Here is a 17713-nt window from a genome sequence, read left to right as displayed (position 1 = left end):
TGTTTTTAAACTGTAGAAGGAAGCAGGAGTACCCAGAAAGAATACAGGAGGAGAAAATAATAATCTAATGCAGAAAAACTCCAAGCCTGGATTTGAGCCGAAGACTTTCATGCTGGAATTCAACAACGTTGCCAAAACTCAGCTGTACAACCGCAGTTTAATGCAAATCAATTAATTTATGACAAGTAATTAAAATCAAATGCATAAATAAATTGCTATCCTTTCTAATCACATAATCAGATTCAGATCCAGTTAAACGTTTCAATCCAATATCTGAGGAATCCCAGACAAACTGAACCGTTTTGACTTCAACAGCAAAACCTCGTCACTAATAGAAACGTTACGTTTCTTTTCTTAAACAGAAATCTGCAAATAACTGATCAGCATATCATCAGAAAAAAAGCTGTAAAAACATCTGTTAACCTGCTGGAGGGCATGAGGTTCTAACAAATGACCGGGATAAAGATGAATAAGTCTGTAGTTACCGAGTAAAAGCTGAAGGAAGAAGACCAGAAGTTTCCTACGCAAATGATCCTGAATCTGAATAAATGGAAGCAAAAAACAGCAGAAATTGTGATTCTAGAGTGAGCAGATATGATAATCCCTGATATACAAAACAAAAGCAGAAAACTGAGGCAAAAAACAAACATCAGGTCAAACTGAGAAGAATCATGTTGCTGATGTGGACAACAACATTTCCCATCAACCTGCAGTAAATCTTTAATCTGACACTCAGAAATGCTTGAGAACATCAAATTATGCATTAAAACATGGAATCCAAAAATGTACCAAGTATTTTTTATTTTAGTTTCAAGTTAAAATATCTTAATACACCTGAAATAAGACAAAACCAACTTTACAAGTAAATGTCCTGCAACATATAGGAGCAGTGTTAAGTTTGTAATTCCTCAGGATTGATGATGAAAACGGATCAGTTCCACTGGCAGATTTTTTCCCTCAGAACATGGGAGAAATGTCTGATCATAAGTGAAATAATCTGCCAGTGGAACACATTTTATTTTAATGGATATTAAGTAATTGACTTAAAACAAGTTCTTATATGTTGCTGAAGGGAAACTGGTTTTTATCTCATTTCAAGTGCAAAGATCTTTGCACAACAAAATAGACCAAAACTACTTGGTAAGATTTTGTGTTTTTGCTGTAAAGATGTTTTTTTTTTAAAGATGTAAACTCCAGCTCTTCAGTCCAGTTTGTGGATCTTAAGCCCATAACCATCCAGTGTCTGGGAATAATGCAACAAAGCTAATTCCCAGTTTATTAAAATGTTTATTAAATGCTAAATTAAGATGTGATTCTGTTCCTTCAGGTTCTCCGCGGTCAGCCTGTGTTCTGACCGGCCCGGCGGCAGCGCCTGCGCGTCACGGTTCAGTTCTGCAGGGAACTTTACGAGGCGGCGTGAAGCAGCTCGGTTTGGCCCGAGGCTGCTGCAGCAGCGGCTGCAGCTCTGGTTCTGGAAAACACATTTAGCGCAACGTGGTTCTGCTCTCAGGCTCATCGGCTCCTCGGTTCTCAGCGAGAGCTTTTAGTTTCCCGTCTAATGAGTGAAACAATCAGCCTGAGCTCCAGATTCCCTCCAACAAAGACCATGTTTGGGAAAATCACAAAGTCACACATCGAATCTCTGCAGCAGCAACCCCAATGTTTTCATTCCTGCAGCTACATGATTATGTTGGTCACCAGAGAATTTTAACTACAAGGGTGCATCCCCCACCTGTTGCTGAATGCTGCCAACTGGGTGAAGAAATTTTATAAACTGTTTCTGTTTCAAATCTACAAACGTTTATAATCGTAGAAAGAGCTGCAGTGACTTTCCTGGAGTTGCTGCTGTGGAAACTAAAGCAACTCCAACCATCAACCCTGTTAGGATAAAACTGGTGACAGAAGCTCTGACTGCAGACCAGCTGCCTGAGCAGATAGCCTGACTAATTACCAAGCTTCTGATAAATACTGGCTTAGCGCTTTAGCTTTAGCAGAACTAATGTTTATGACTAATGCTTTAGGAACAGAGTAACTTAATTTATAGTTAGTCGCCTACAGATATGGTTAAGACTGGTAATACAACACTATGGCTTAAACAATTAATCATATTGATCAAGTAATTTAGTAATCAATTAATCTCTAAGTGGAATTTACAGACTGATAAAAAGACCAAATTCTGAAACATCAACATCCTCAGAGGAATAATTAGGCCAAAAATATAAACATTTTACATTCAACATACAAAAAATGTAGACTTTGTATTTTCTTATTCAAAAAATAATATAATATTTTATTTACATATTCTAATGTATTTCTAATTGTGTATAAAACAGCTTAGATGATTAAATAAAAATCTGCAGAATTTGCAGCATTGTTCATCTGATCAGAATCATTGATAGATTGACCAATTCCTAAAACTATCATTAGTTCCATCCTTATACAACATAATAAAATTAGACAAAGACAGATGATCCCTACATATTGATTGTATTTTTCAGAATTACTGTTACAAGGCCAAAAGGAGGAATGAGATTTTAAGTATGTCGTGTTTTTCTGTAACACCGACCAGCTGGTTTTAACAGCATGTGGGAAAAAAGGAAACTGGAATCATAACCTCAAACATCACACAACAAAATCTATTTCAAACATTTGGTTTCTTCTTCTAAATCTCACTGTCTGCAAATCTAGACCCAAACTGTCTCACAACCATGAAAAAAGATCCAGTTCTGGCTAAAACTGCGATGAATGAATCAAAGCGTAGAAAGCGTGGCTCCGGTGGAGACCTGCATGGGTCTCAGAACTGCAGACGGTTCCAAAACGAAAAAGCTCTAGGCTGCGATCAAAGTACCAGCCAGATGGAAAAGAGATCCATCCACAGGTTTCAAGAAGGAGAGCGTCTGATGCATGAGAAGTGGGTTTTGTTAATGGAGCAGTGAGGCAAAACGCAGCATGCTGGAGCACAGAGGGACGGAAAATATGAGGAAACAACAGCGTGGGATGAAGCGTGGCAGAAAAAAGCAGGGTGATGGAAACATGGCAGGACACAGATCAATTAAAACTGCTGCTGTCAGAATAAAGGCTGCATCTCTGAGGAAACCGCTTCAACACACAGGGTGGCTTCGCTTTTCTCAATGGATCATTTTCACGCTGCCAAATATTTCATTTATCCTCAAGTCAAGTATGCAGCATTTTTCCCACAGCAGAAAAAACATAAATGAGATGAATAGAAACTCATAAAACAACAATGAGATGGTAAAATGTGCAGCGGTGGCGACTGCTTTTCTGGAGCAAATTACAACCCATCGTGTAGAAAACAGTTTGCTGAAATCTGCCATAATGTGATGCTAATTATAATTTCAAACCATAAATGTAACATTTTGTTTTATAATAACCATCATCTACTCTTGGATCTTTTTAGAGTTAAAAGCCATAAAACTAAGCCATAAAGTTTAGAACTGAGTGTACTATCAAAAATACTTGGTATTTTAGAAACATAAATCTGTCAAAATATGGAAGAACGTTAATAAAACTGCTAAATGCTGTTTGCAGACCCTTTAAACTGGTATGTCTTGCATTAAATGGTGCTGATGTTTGTGGGCCGGGTTGGAGTCCAAAACTGACCACAGGTAGAACAAGTCACTTTGTTTCAAATTTGGAATAATCTTTGTGAAACTGAATAATGTGTCCCAGATTTTTACATCCACTGTGAGACAATCGTTCTGCCTGGCACTAAATGACAACAAAGCTTTTATGTTTCAGGATTAAACGAGTTATTTCTATTTGCTGGATATCAGAATAATGACAGAAAACTTGAAATTCAGATGTTTCCATCCGTCTCCTCAGGATTTAGTTTAGTAGTTTGGACTGGATGACTCGGGTCAAACCTTATGGTCTTCCTTCCACAAGCTTTTCCAACAGGTCCATTCCTCCTGACAGAACTGGTAGAAGTGGGTTGTTGTTCTTCAGGCTCTTCACATGTAGCTGTCGGTGGGTTTCAGGTCGTTTTGAAAACCTATTTAAGATTTAACTTCCCAGCAGATGTCTGGAGACGTTGCTTGAATATCTCCATGCAATGATTTGTTCTCTTTATGTTGTGAAGAGCACCAGTCCCTCCTGGAGCAAAGCAACTCCACATCAAGAAGCTGCTAATACCTCAAACAACTAAAGGAGACAATAATCATTAGGTCCAAACACTTAGAGGTGACCTATTGTGTTTCCTTAAACAAGTTAGTTTGGGTTAATAGGCTATACTGAACATGTTCATTGCATTTTTTGCCCAAAATCAATTTTAGATGATATTTTAATCTTCTCAGTTTTGCCTATTTTAGGGCTCTGTCACTTTAAATCAAAGTAAGCTCCCGGTGGCCACGCCCCACAACTCAACATTTGCACTCACACGTGAAAATGGCTGCAAACAGATTCACATACATACATCTTTGAAAAGCAGAAGTGTAGCCTCCTGTACAACCAATTTGTCTTTTCCAGCAGCCGTTATACAGTCTACAGCAGTGAAACCATCATACTAAACGTGCTCAGCTAAGGTTGCTAGGTGACGCCCTAGGCTTCACTGTTGTTGCTAGGTAACGACGTAGTGCAAGTCCAATGTGACTCAACATTTGGGAGGTTTTTGAAATGGCTGATTTCCAGACACCAAAAAACATTAACTCATTGCCAAAACCAGCTGAGTGGATTTTTTTAAGTGCTTGGGCTGTTTTTGGAAGCAGCACAAACACAAATTAAAGTTTAAAAACTTTTTAAAATACATTTTGCATAACAGGTTCCCTTTAAATAAAGGTCTCTGTACCCTGAGTGTATTTGCAGGTTGTAATGTTGCTTTTTCCTGCTGATTGCGGAGAAACGGCCTCTTCCTGCCAGCCATGTCGGTTCAGGACTCTGTCCTCTTCAGCAGCCTCTTTAAAAAATCATCTGCTTTGGTTCTGGGGTTGATTCACACATTTAACATCCAAACCAGAAAGAGTTTCCTTCCTGATCCATCCGGCAGCTGGACGCTCCCATGGCGTCTATATGTGGAACTGTTTGAACAGATGGCACCTCCAGGCACCGGAACCAACAACCAACCAAACCAGTGGCGGTCCTCGGTTCTTTAAGCATTTCCATGACGTCATACAAGGAAACATCATGTTTATGGTGTTTCTTTAAAATGCATCCTCTGCTGTGCCTCTGTGTAACCAGAGGAATCATCGTCTGTGCAGAACAAACTTATTCATCATTCTGCTGTTCAGCAAATAGAAATAATAATTCTCACATTTAATTTTAAGTGTAATACGATAAAACTGTGGAATCAGTTCTGGCCCATTTCTACGTGGTGACCTAAAATTCTAATAAAACCTATTTGAAATATTCTCTGCAGTTCTGCTTGGAGAAATTGTTTGTTTTCCAGTGGATTTGCTCTCACAGCTGATTCCACAACATCTGAATAAATTCTGATTAATTTCTGTGGTTGTTTGGTCATTTGTAGCTCTGAGTCTGCAGGGTGGTAATTACTGAGGAAGATGATGGTTTCTGCGTGTTGTGGGTTGTTTTTCTCTCCGTAGAGTCCCACCCTTCATCTTACGCAACAACTCTCCTCTACACATGCAGGGTGATTTTATGTTAACAGGAAAACTAATCTCTTCGCTTTTATTTGGATGTTTAAACTTTCCTCTGATTTATAATGAAGGCTGACCTTACTGTTATACAGACGTCACTTTTTGTGAGTGTAAAATCCATGAAAACATTGATTTTTCTCTCTTTTAGCTCCAAATCAATTTAGTTTTCAGCAAAAGAAAATCTCCACTACTGTTTAGAAATATCGACTCTGGTCAGTTCAGAGACCAACGCCACTTTCATTTTCCATCCGGAATGCGGCCAAGTAAAGACAATCAGTTTTGACACTTTCTAAACAAGATATAAAACCAGAGTGAATGTGAGCGGGCGAGTCGGGTCCTACCGGTCCGGTGCAGAAACATCCACAGCAAAACAAACAGGACGACGTGCCGGAGCCTCCACCTTCCACCTCCCCGACGAGGCAAAACCCCCCTGAGGAAGCAAAACATCATCAGTCCAGACTTTGAGCAGCAGCTTTTAATCAGAAAATGTTTTGTTTTGAACAAAAAGCATCGCCTTGAAATGCTGGAACACAAAAATGTCGTTTTGAAAAAAAGTTTCAGTATTTTGAGGTTGTGATGAAATCATTTTCTGGGAGCCAGAAACAAAACTAAATGTTTTCATTGTTAAATGATGAAGAGAAAGAACAAACTTTCCTTCCTGATTTCACTTAAATTACTTTAGAAAGAAAAGAAATATGAAAATATGTCTTAACGCACGTTTGGATGAATAGCTGTGTGGCAAAGTCAGACTGCAGCAGTGAGTCAGTTTAATGGCAGCAAAGACATTCTGACTCCACGTTTGTCTTTTAGCTAAACATACGCCGTGTAACGCAGGGAAGCAAAAAATTATGAGCAGAAATTTATTACAAAAATGTGTTATACTTGTACAGATAGTTCTGTAGCAAATAAAATGCCTAATTGAAATCAGAATTCAACACTTTATATAGATTTGTGGCTTTTCCAAAAGCTAAATTGCATCACTTCATTTTCCTAATTGAAGCTGCAGGAGAGAATAATGACTCTGACACAAAAACTACAATTCAAAACACACTTTAAAATGCAAAAAATTACTTTATTCTTAGATTCTCATGTTGTCTGAGTAAAGGAGTGGAAAGTTGACCCAGATAAGACACTGGGTCAACTTGTCTTTTTATTATTTTTTAAATCTTCTTGAAGTCTGGTTTGGTTTTACTATTATAATCTTCTTAAATGCCTGCAAGTTACAAAAAAATATGGACAAATTATTCTGAAAACAGAGAGAATATGAGAAACAACGGTTTGTGTCACAAGAGTTTGTGTTAACTTGCAAACCATTTATACATTCCTGATGGTATGTATGCAGTAAGAAAATATTTTACCCTCTGGTGAGACGTTAGCTGGAAATTAAAACTAAAATGGCTTGACAGAAATAGGAGTTTTCGGAACTTGACTGAACAAAATTTATTTTAATCTAGAGTAAAAACAAAAACAAAAACACCCACACAAACACAAACACACACACACACACACACACACACACACACACACAAAATAGAAAATTATGCAATTACAGAAATCAGAAGAAAAAGTGGAATTTGCTGCAAAACGCAAAAACAGCAGCAGGTATAAAATGCTGCAAACTCTCTTCACAGAGCAGAAGTCCTCCAGACCACCAGGGGGAGTCGAACACTAAATCCCAGACGCCCAAACCCTCGGTAAAGGCGGGTCGTCATGATTTAATGGGATATCCAGAGGAAAGTTGGAGGAAGAAAGAAAGAGGTGTGATGGACTTTCTCCATTTTTCAAACATGTTTTTTACCATTATTACATAACTGCAGATATTTACACAAGTAATATTACCTGCTCCTGACTCCCCCTAGTGGTCTGGAGCACTTCTGTTTTGTGCAGAGAATTTGCAGTGTTTTATGCTTGTTGCTGTTGCAGCATTTTCCCTTTTGCATCATTCATGTTGCAAGAACAACTGAAACCTGACATTTTCCTCAACCAACTCAAACAGTTGCTGACAGCAGACAGAGATAAGCAGCATGAATCCCGCTGCAGATAAAAACATTTCCTCTCCACACTGATCTTCCCATAGTCAAACGTTGTTTGTTTTGCCCACCGGTCACTGAATAAACGAGTGACCAGGGATCTCAGAGAACCACCTACGCCTTCATGTAACGTATACGTGTTCCTTATGGCCCCAGGGAGCCAATCAAAACGCTCCCACAGGTCATCATAATGTTTCAGGCCGCTGGCTGTTCCAGCTGCTAATGAGACGAGCTGCGTGGAACATTTTTATGCTTCAACTGAAAAAAAAAAAAAAAACCACCTTTAAAATACATTTCTCTTATTTTTTCAAATTTAAATGTCCATGTTAGAATCGAAAGGAGAGATCTTTCCAGATGAAGGAAATAAAACCATGATGAACATTAGTGAAAGTTTAATGGGAAAGGTAAAAACTTCAACTAGTAGTTATGATTTAACAATCTGAGTCACTGAAGCATTTAAGGCAATAAAAACCTAAACTTTGCTGTTAATTTTTTTATGTCAGAGGTAGGTATATTTCAAAATAAGAGCATGAATATAAAACATAACCACTTCATAACTTAAAGTTTACAAAACAACATTTATCCAAAGAACTTGATTTAGGGGAAGCTAAGAGCGTTAAACATTTTCAAAATTAGAAAAAATGCCACAATTAGATCATGATTGAGCAAAAATCAATCAGTTTAACTTCGTCAGTTCATTATACGTTAGACCTTAATGTTACCTCATCTGCCTGCTTCAGTGGTTTGAATGTTCTTGTGTTTAACCTCATCAGAAACCAGGAGTTTCTTATCGAAGTGAATGGAAATATATGGATTCAATATTTCACATGTCAGAAAGTCTGAAAAAACCCCCCCCAAAAAACAGAAAAAAACCCGCGGACCTTTTGAGCCTAACGTTAACTAAAAAGTTTCCCAACTTTTGTTAAACCTTTCTTGTCATTATAAAGAGTTCAACCATGCAGAGAACAACCAGGCCTTTAAATGAGAAACCCACAGCATCACAGATTGTCCACCATGCTTCACACAGAGTGTAATGTGCTTTCCATAGATTCGTCCTTTGTTTAAACAACCTGAAGTTTTTCTTGCTGAAAAACTCCATCCTCATAGCTTTTCATGTCTGGATGATTCACAGGTCAGATTTTAGTGGCTTAAAGAAAAATCCTCTGAAAACATTCAGGTTCTGGACTGAAACTAGGAGAAAATTGCCACTCTGTTGCACAGGAACACGCCAAACGAATCATTAATATTTACAGCATAGCGAACAGGCTCCAGTTTTAATTCCAGCATCCACTTCTGAAAATTCATGCAGCTGCTGACATTAAAGAAAACTCGCCTCTTTGTCAAGTCATGCGTCTCGTTTCCTCGTCTCCCCGCCTCCTCTGGTATGGAAATGACGAGCGGAGCGAGCTCAGCGAACAAGGCTGCATACAGACGGAGGTTTTTGTGTGTGCAGGGCTGGATGGCAGCCTGCAAACCCTCCGCCTCCAGGCAGACATTTTGGGGCCCACGGCTCCTGGTTTCACACCAGGACAGAAACTAAACGGTTGTGAATTTAAACGTTTCCAGAGCCGATCATCTTCAGTGTTTATAACGCGTCTGCTATCCGTCATTTATAAAAGTCTGAATGTTGCTTTCTTCAGAATGTCCCCTGATATTCTATGGTTGAATTAAACCCCCACTCTGCTCTGCTTAAGGCTGTGAAATTTATTGTGTCAAGATGATTATTCTGCATTGTGTCAAACAGTCAAAGTGACTTATTTCAGCATTGCACATTTGTAAATAGGAACCAACAACCAGAAGCAAAAAAAACTAAGTTCAAGTAACATCCTTTGTGTTTTGCACAGCACTAGAGGTGCAAACAGGCAGCAAAGACATGAATGATCCAAACTCCAAAACACAAACGCAAAAGAAGAAATGCAGCAGAAAAATGTTGCAAACAACAAAACGATTCCAGCACAGGGAAGAGATGCAAAAAGGAAAACGCCGTAAATAACAGAAACAACAGCAAGTATAAAACGGAAGTCCTCCAGACCACTAGGGGGATTTGACCGCCAGATCATATGGGACTAGAACTTCAGTAAAATCCAGAAGAAAGTTGGATTAATAAAAGAAAAGATGGGTTATACTTCATGTGTTTTACAAACAGTGTTTTTGTTTTCATAAATATTGTAGAACATCAACATATTTTGGTCTGGAGGACATCCGATTTACTTGCCGTTTTTGCTTTGTGCAGCATTTTACTGTTTGCTGCTTTTTCTTATGATTGCAGCATTTTATTTTACATGCATTTGCATTTCTCTTTTTTTTTCTTTTTTGCAGCGAGTTTCACCATTTACTGCATGTTTGCACCTGTTGGCCACCATAGCATAAATATGTTTAAAACCCCCTCATACATACATGTTGAAGGATAAACTCCAGTACACATTAAGTACTTTCACTGCCCTCAGTTACTCTGCAGACTGAGAGGCTGAGACTCAGAAAATGCTGAGTCAGGGTTGCTAATGTGATTCCCTCCTTTTCGGCAGAGAAAAACATGAGAATTTAAGCTTGACACAAAACAGTCAATTTGTGAAAACGATAAAATATAGCAAAGGAAATCTTGAACTCCAGGTGGCGTAACCATCTGGTGGCAAAACACGTCCATTCTCATGTGTCTGCGGTGTTTTATGCTAGAGATCCGATTAGCTTGTCTGGGTTTGGACATCGAAAAGATGGGAGGAAAAGAGGGAGACTACGGTCCTCAAGTTAATAAAAAATCCAAGTGTAAATTTAGCCTTCTGCTAACTTAAATATTTAGCAAAACGAGCTTGTGAGGTTATGTTTGCATATACTTTGAAAACTAAGATTTCTGGAGAAAGATTGAGAAGCTCAGTGAAAGCTCAGAGAAACATGTCCAGATTCAGAAACTCTGGAAAACTGCAGATCAATTCGACTTTCAGGAGATCAGAACTAGATCTGGCTGCTTGACAGAAAAACACAACAAATTGAGTCCAAATGAAGAGATGTGTTGACAGTGTCACTGGAGCAGAAATCAGCACCGAACAGCAGAAACTTTGTGTCAAACAAAAACGGCCTGATGGAGCAAATCGACTGGACCTGAGATGTTTCCAATGGTGTCAGCAAAACCGGAGCGAGGAGCTGGGCAGAGCAAAGTACTGACCGGCAAGATGCATCCATCCATCTGTTATCAGTCCATCCATCCATCCAGTCAGTCAGCATCACCGTAAAGGTCACTTTCAGACTCCTCCATCTCCAAACAGCTGAGCTGCATGTTCATTACATCACACAGATGTTATGCAACTGGAATGCTTGTTGGTTAAAGTCCCACACAAACTGCATGAAACACAACAACATGCAAACCCATTCAAAGACACATTCAAAGCAGAATATGTGATAATCTTACATAGTGATGAGAAAATAAGCATTTTTAGGAAACAGTTTGGGCCTTTATGTGATGGAGGTTATGTAATGGGAAAAGTATTTGGATATAAATGACATTATGGCAAACTCTGTTTCTGCATTAAATCTGTAGGAACTGGACTTTCCAAATAAAATCTAACGACAAAGACAAATGTCCAACTTTCAAGCAACTGTACTTGAGCCTTGTTTGTTGGTAACTGAAGAACACATAGGCTTAACTGGTGAAAATAAATGATATTCATAACACATGAAAACAACAGGGTGGACACGTCATGTCATAAAATAGCCTCATAAATGCAGGGTGGACAAATTTCTGCTAATTTTAGCATTAAATGAGCACATGGTGAACCTACTGTTAAAATAATTAATTCACCAATTTGGTACTTTAAAAATCTATTTCAGATGTCTGTGAGGTGTTTATATTAATTGATAAAACATTACGAGAGTTTGGCCATGTTAAGCTGGAAAACATCCAATTACACATAATACAATAAAAATGGCTAAAAATAAGTAGAAATATTTACTTACTTTCATACTAGTCAATGTTTCAGTGGAGGTAATAATGTCTCTAAAGATACCAGAGGATTTTTTAAAAGGATCCAGTCATTCAATGATCCAGGAATCGTTTGATCAATCCGCTAATCAATCAACAATCAATTCATTCATTCATTCGTTAGTTTAATATTCAGAGTGACCAAGCCAGATACCGAGCATGCGTTATATTTATCGAACCATGTTCAAGCATCCGGAAACAGAAAACTAAAAAATACTCGACAGAAAAGATGCAATCAGAGCAAAAAATACAAAACTTAAGAAAATCTAAATCCTGTTGAAAGGAAAACAATCAAAGAGGCTCCAACATACAGCCGGTTTAAAACCATAAAACTGGTTTTTTCTCGGTGCTGAAGCTTCATTTAAACCACTAACATCTAAACCAGCAGTCAGGATGGAGCCGCCTTTATTTGAGCTGCAGGCGTTTTACCTGACTTCCACCTGAAACTTCTTCTTCTTCTGCTCTGAATGTCAGCAGGATGAAAGTGAAGCTGCAGGTGGAGAGAGATCAGACTTTCCCCCTGCAGTTTAATTAAATCACATTCCAGCTCCATCTTCCAGTAACGGATCAGCTGCGTTTCCAGCTGGACCTGCTGACCCCCGCCCCCCCTCCTGTCAACAGGTTGTTATTTAACACCGCCTCGCCTCGTTAACAGCAGCCAGCGTGAGGAGACCTCAGGCCGAATCACCTCCACAGGTAACATGGCAGCAGCGGCTCCTCCTTAAACAACACCTTCTTTGATAAAGTCTAAATAAAGTGGAGCGGTTCTCCGGAGAACCTCGACTCTTCCAACATCCCTGCAGTCACGTTTTACACTAAATACAAAATCACTTATCTTGATCTTCAGCAGAAAGTTGGGAAAGTCCTTCTAGAAGAATTTCAAAACAGCTTAAGAAGAGCCAGACATTTCTCCAAAGGCAAAAGGAAATAGTTTGAGGTTGTAAAACTGAGGAACCACAAAGGCTCAAGTTGACATGATCTGGTAAAGGTTTCATATTTTGAAGGAGACAAAAGCTCAACAACTTCAAGTTGGACTTAAATCTGCAGCTGAACCAGAATAAATGACCAGATTGATTCTGGATGAAAAACTGAGATGTTTGGATTCCCAAACTAATGTTGGACTCACTTCAGCTAAACTCATTTTTCGTTACGTACTTTATCGCTTTTGCTAACTTTGAAAACCTTTAGTGCACTTAGATTCCCCTAAATTACCTTTAGTTGATTACATTTAAGTTTTGGTTATTGATTTAAGAATTCCTCTAGCAGTGAAACTTTCAAATTCATGCTCTTATTTTGAAGTGGGTGAAAACGATTTGGTTCCAGTTTTCTCTATTTTCTCCCACAATGCCTTTAATCCAAACCAGAAACAAAATAAAACAGTGGAGAACAAAATATAATCACAAAAGCAATATTGAAGAGAATTACAGAACATGTAAAATATGTCAAAGTTAAACTGGAGCTTGAGAGTTAAAACCTTTCTGGGGAAAATCCAGTTTGAATTGCTTCCACTAAATCCTGTGTTGGTTTAGCAGAACTAATGTTTATGATTTGAGCTTTAGGATTAAAGCAATAACTTCTTATTCAGCTGGTTCCCATCGCTGTCCACAACATCAGGATGAAATACAATCTACTAAAAAATTAGATTTGGGGCTGAATGTACAACTTCTTAAGATCATGTTCACCTCAAAAAACGTTGTGAAAAAGTTTGTTGTCATCTCTCCCTTAAACAGACAAACAAAAAAAATTCACTTTTAGAGAAATTTTTAACTTCCTTTAGGCGTGACGACAAGTCACCAGCAAAACCTGCTTAAAACGAGCAGAACTCAACATTTAAAGCTGCTTCACATCATTTTAGACAAATAAAACTGACAGTAAATTTTAACCTAGAAAAGGTTTTCTGCTTCGTCTCAAAGCCGTCCACCATCATCTGCCATCTGACCGCCATGGAAAGAAAAAGAAAACTTTCTTTTTCTCAGAAAGTCTCAGGACCTTCTGAGAGTTTATGAGTTGAGATCAGATCAGTCACCTGAGTTTCATGTATAAACAACAGAACTGGAGACGGTTCTTGGGTTTTAAATTTCCAGAAACTGATTTTCAGCCGAGCAGAACCCAAAATGTTTTTGGATAAACAATAAAACTCAGACAAAAGTGACACTTTATTTTTAGATTTCAAAACATGGGAAGACAGAAAGTGTTTTTTTGTTTCAGTATTGAAGGGAATTGCTGAACATTTTGTTTCAGCTGATGACATCGCCTTGAAAAAGCATGAACGTCCCTCAGAGCCATTTTCCATTTTGTCACGCTACAACCAGAAAAGTTCTTTATCGGGACTTTAAATAAAAGACTAACACAAAGTGGAGCAAAGAAGACAATGCATGGCGTTCACTTTTCTTCTACCTCTAAATAAAATCCAAAAAGCTCCTTTAGACGTAAACTAATCAGCAGAAGTTTCTATTCTAATCTCTGGTCTCAGAGAGAACAAACGGCATTTTGAAGAAGTGACTAAATGCTACATGTGGCAGAAAACTAACAACCTTAACAAACCGTCCCTATAGGGAAACATGGTGGCGGCAGCATCATGCTGTGGGGAAGACAGTCAGGAGATGAATGGAGCTCCGTCCTGACAATCAATCAGCTGCTTCTGTTATGTATTACAAACATTTTCCTTTATTGAAATCATGATGAATCTTTTATTATTTTCTCTGTTTTCCTCTGATGCCAATAAAAATACAACATCGAGATTTTAATGAGACAAAATGAAACGTTCAGTACGGTGCATTTCTGTCGACCCAGGTCTTTTCTTTAGATAAATAATTTTTCATAAATTTGATAGTTGAATAATTCAAGTTAAAATGAGAAACATGAGAAAAGCTTCATAAAACATTCAGAGTTGTGGGAAAATGTGAATTTTTCTAATATCTGGAAACTGATGGAATGTTGATCTTGTTTGTTTACATTTCAAAACAAGTCTACCTTTTAATATTTTTTATTTACTTACAACATAATCAGAATTAAACTGTTCTTTACATCACTGGAGGTCATTTCTACAAGTTGTTGACAAACGAAACAAATTTAAGTCTGAAATAAAAAATGAAACAAGTTTCAGATGGAATTTATTTCTATTTACTTTACAATAACTGACTAAAATAAATAAATCAATAGTTTCAAAACCTCTGAGTTCACTTAGACATAATTGTTCCTTTTCAAAGACAGAGGGAGGAAAACCACAGAACTGATCCTGATTGGTTTTCTGTTTTAGTCGTTTAAAAAACATTAAAAGGTTTATTTCCATCCCAGATTAAAGTACAGAGAGAGAAATAAAACTGAATTTTAACAGGATTTAACAGGAAATAAAAACTGCAGGTCACTGGTAATAGTAATAATATATGAAAATTGGTGAAACTGTATGCAATTTGCATCAAAAACGTTTTATAAAAAATGGAATTAATTGACCATAAAAACTGACCAATGACTTTTTTCCGTAACTTTTCCCCCAGCAGCTGTTTTAACTCGATCTCTCCTGATTCTCATGTCAAACTGAAAACCTGCGCAGATGTCAGCAGATCCATGGAAAACATTTCCCACCGCAGAGCTGAAGAGAAAAGATTTTCTCCTCTGCGCCAGATCCAGCATCACGTTTGAGGAGCGGCTGCAGCAGCTGGACGTTTGCATTCAATTAAGGAGCTGAAACTCCCAGCAGCCCTTCAAACTAAACTCAAACTTAGACCTCCGAGCGGCAGACGAGCAGGAGCCGCAGCAGCATCTCCAGGTCCGCAAAGACTGGAAATAAAGTTTAAAAGACTCACATGTTCTCAGTGCAGCGGCGGCTGATCCCCCCGCAGGATCATTCTGACTCTCTGCAAACTCTCAGGAAAAACGGACTTTTCTTTTTCTTAATGAAGAAGTTCACAAAGACTCCAAACCTGCTAAATCCCAAACGCGTCTCAGCTGAGGCGCAAAAAGTCTCCAAAGTTTGAGGAGCGGAGAGAGGGCGGAGAGAGGAGGAGGAGGAGGAGGAGGAAGGTGTTGGTGCGGCTCTATGGCGGGGTGCGTTCGCTTCTTTGACCCGGATTCACAGGCGGGGGCGGGGTTACAGGGGAAAGTTGTATCGTCTGAATTAATGATTTTTTAAAAATGACTTTCTTTCTTCATATGTCTGAATTTACTGGATGTTATATTTTGTTGCTTTTCATCCGATATTTTTACGTGTCTGACTTTTATTTTAATTAAACTATTATTTTAATATGAAAACATCTCATCAGGTGATCTCATCTTGCAAACAAATTCTAAAAATAAAACATATTAAAATAGAATTCATTAAAGTGACAATAATTTTGGCTAAGATGTAAAAAGATAAAAAATCAGCTAAAGGTTTTAAATGTAGTTATAAGCTTTTAATATTTTTCTTTTTATTACTGCAATATTTGCATTGAATTTCCAGAAATAATGACACAGAAGTAAAAGCACCAGTTATGGTTTTACATCTGATTTTATTGTCATTTTCCATCCCACAGAAAAAAAAGATCCATCCATGATTATCTTTATTTCAAATCTTGAAAATAGAAATTGATGGTTCTTTAAAAATACATTTTGCTGCTACATACAGTTTATTGTGAAGGAATGAAGAAACTTAAATGACTCCATGTTATTTAAATGAGGCGTTCTGTAATTGGTCACTGGTTTTATTTCTTTAATTTTTATGTCGGAAATGTCTATTGGGAAGTTTTAAGTTGTTTATAATTCTCACTTAAATAGTTCAAAATAAAAGAGTGGGATGGAAAATGTGTTTTTTATTTTGTAGCATAATAATTCTGCACATATAAATATTCTAGGAAGTGAAAAACTCATTTATTTCCTTAAACATTCATGTTTGAAGTTTCTTAACATTTTAGATGAACAGATGCTGCAGTTGGTGATGAACAGTTAGAACTAATGATAATATTTATATTCACACAGTTCTTACCCTCAAGGAGCAAAGGACATAAAATAAAAGCATCTTTTAAAACCTAAAGAGGTTCATTTCTCTCATTTCGACACATCCTGGTAACTCTGATCATAGAGCAGGTTTCTGCCTCGGTCTGATCAGAATCTGCAGGTTTGGATCATAAACTCATTTGTTCAGCCTCATCCAGTCACAAAGCGATGTCACGCCTCCGTCTCAGAGCAGATGGATGTGCAGCCTGAGGTGAGCTGCTCTCATGCGTCTCATTTGCCTCTGAACGTCGGAGCTTCCTCCTGATAAGAGCTTCAGGATGCTGCACAGATTTGCATGGTTGTGAAAGGAGCCTCAGAGAAACTGTCAGCTGCAGCAGAACCACCATGTGGAGGGGAAGACACGGCCGACGTCACGGAGACAGAGAGCAGCTGGGATTAAAACTCTGACCAGGAAACAGATGAAGATTAAACGCAAAGAGAACCATCCAAACTGAACTGGATGGTCCTCGTTTCAAATGAAATATGTCCAAAACTTAATAAAACCTACCAATTATCAAGTCGAGGCACCAACTGAAAATAGTAGCCAAATTATTTCCTGCCTGATAAAGTTTAGGTATTAAAATACCAACAGAGGAAATCCAGCACTGCTGTTTTCCATACAGCAAAACGTTACACATTCAAATATGGAACAAACACAATAAACTTCTCTCCAATGTACAGAAGATTATTACCAAAAATAATCCAACCATCCAGTAAAAATACTTTAAATGGACAAACTCACTAAAATATACAAGTAAAAATGCATAAATAAGAAAAGAGCCACAAAAAAGAAACAATGATGTCACAAGCTGCGGCTCCATTGTCCAAAACTTTAATATTCCGCTAATGTTGAAGAAAATAACACAATTTCACAAATTCATTGTTTCCATTAAATAAGAAACACAATTAAAATCCCATGAATACATTTGTTCAAGTGATAAGTTATTAAAAATTATGCAAGGCCACGATCCTCTACCACTTCCTGTTTCTTCTTCTTCGTGGTTTGTGCCAGTAGCAACATCCGGTTGTGATCATGTGACTCTTGTGATGTAAAAAGTCTTTCTATTGCAGTTTTGAGAAATAAACTTATTTTGGCCAAAACTTTTATCAACAAACCAGAGTTTTTT

The 17713-nt window shown here is 37.9% G+C and overlaps 1 protein-coding gene across 10 annotated transcripts in view; it reads right to left on the bottom strand.

Annotated features, from left to right (window-relative positions):
• Nucleotides 1-15590, bottom strand: part of adgrg6 (adhesion G protein-coupled receptor G6) — a 69689-nt gene extending 54099 nt beyond the window's left edge. For all 10 annotated transcript variants that reach the window (XR_002754022.1, XM_023347790.1, XM_023347792.1 and 7 more), the window contains exons 1-2: nucleotides 15419-15590; nucleotides 5951-6039 (exon numbers count right to left, since the gene is read on the bottom strand). Coding sequence is in view for 9 of the 10 variants with exons in the window: in XM_023347790.1 (XP_023203558.1) it covers nucleotides 5951-6039; nucleotides 15419-15420 (91 nt within the window). In the remaining variant the exon portion in view is untranslated. The remainder of the gene's footprint in view (nucleotides 1-5950; nucleotides 6040-15418) is intronic.
• Between the last annotated feature and the right edge of the window lie 2123 nt (nucleotides 15591-17713).

Source organism: Xiphophorus maculatus, chromosome 15, assembly GCF_002775205.1.
Source record: "Xiphophorus maculatus strain JP 163 A chromosome 15, X_maculatus-5.0-male, whole genome shotgun sequence".
Lineage (NCBI taxonomy): Eukaryota > Metazoa > Chordata > Actinopteri > Cyprinodontiformes > Poeciliidae > Xiphophorus > Xiphophorus maculatus.
This window is presented reverse-complemented; position numbering and strand designations above follow the sequence as displayed.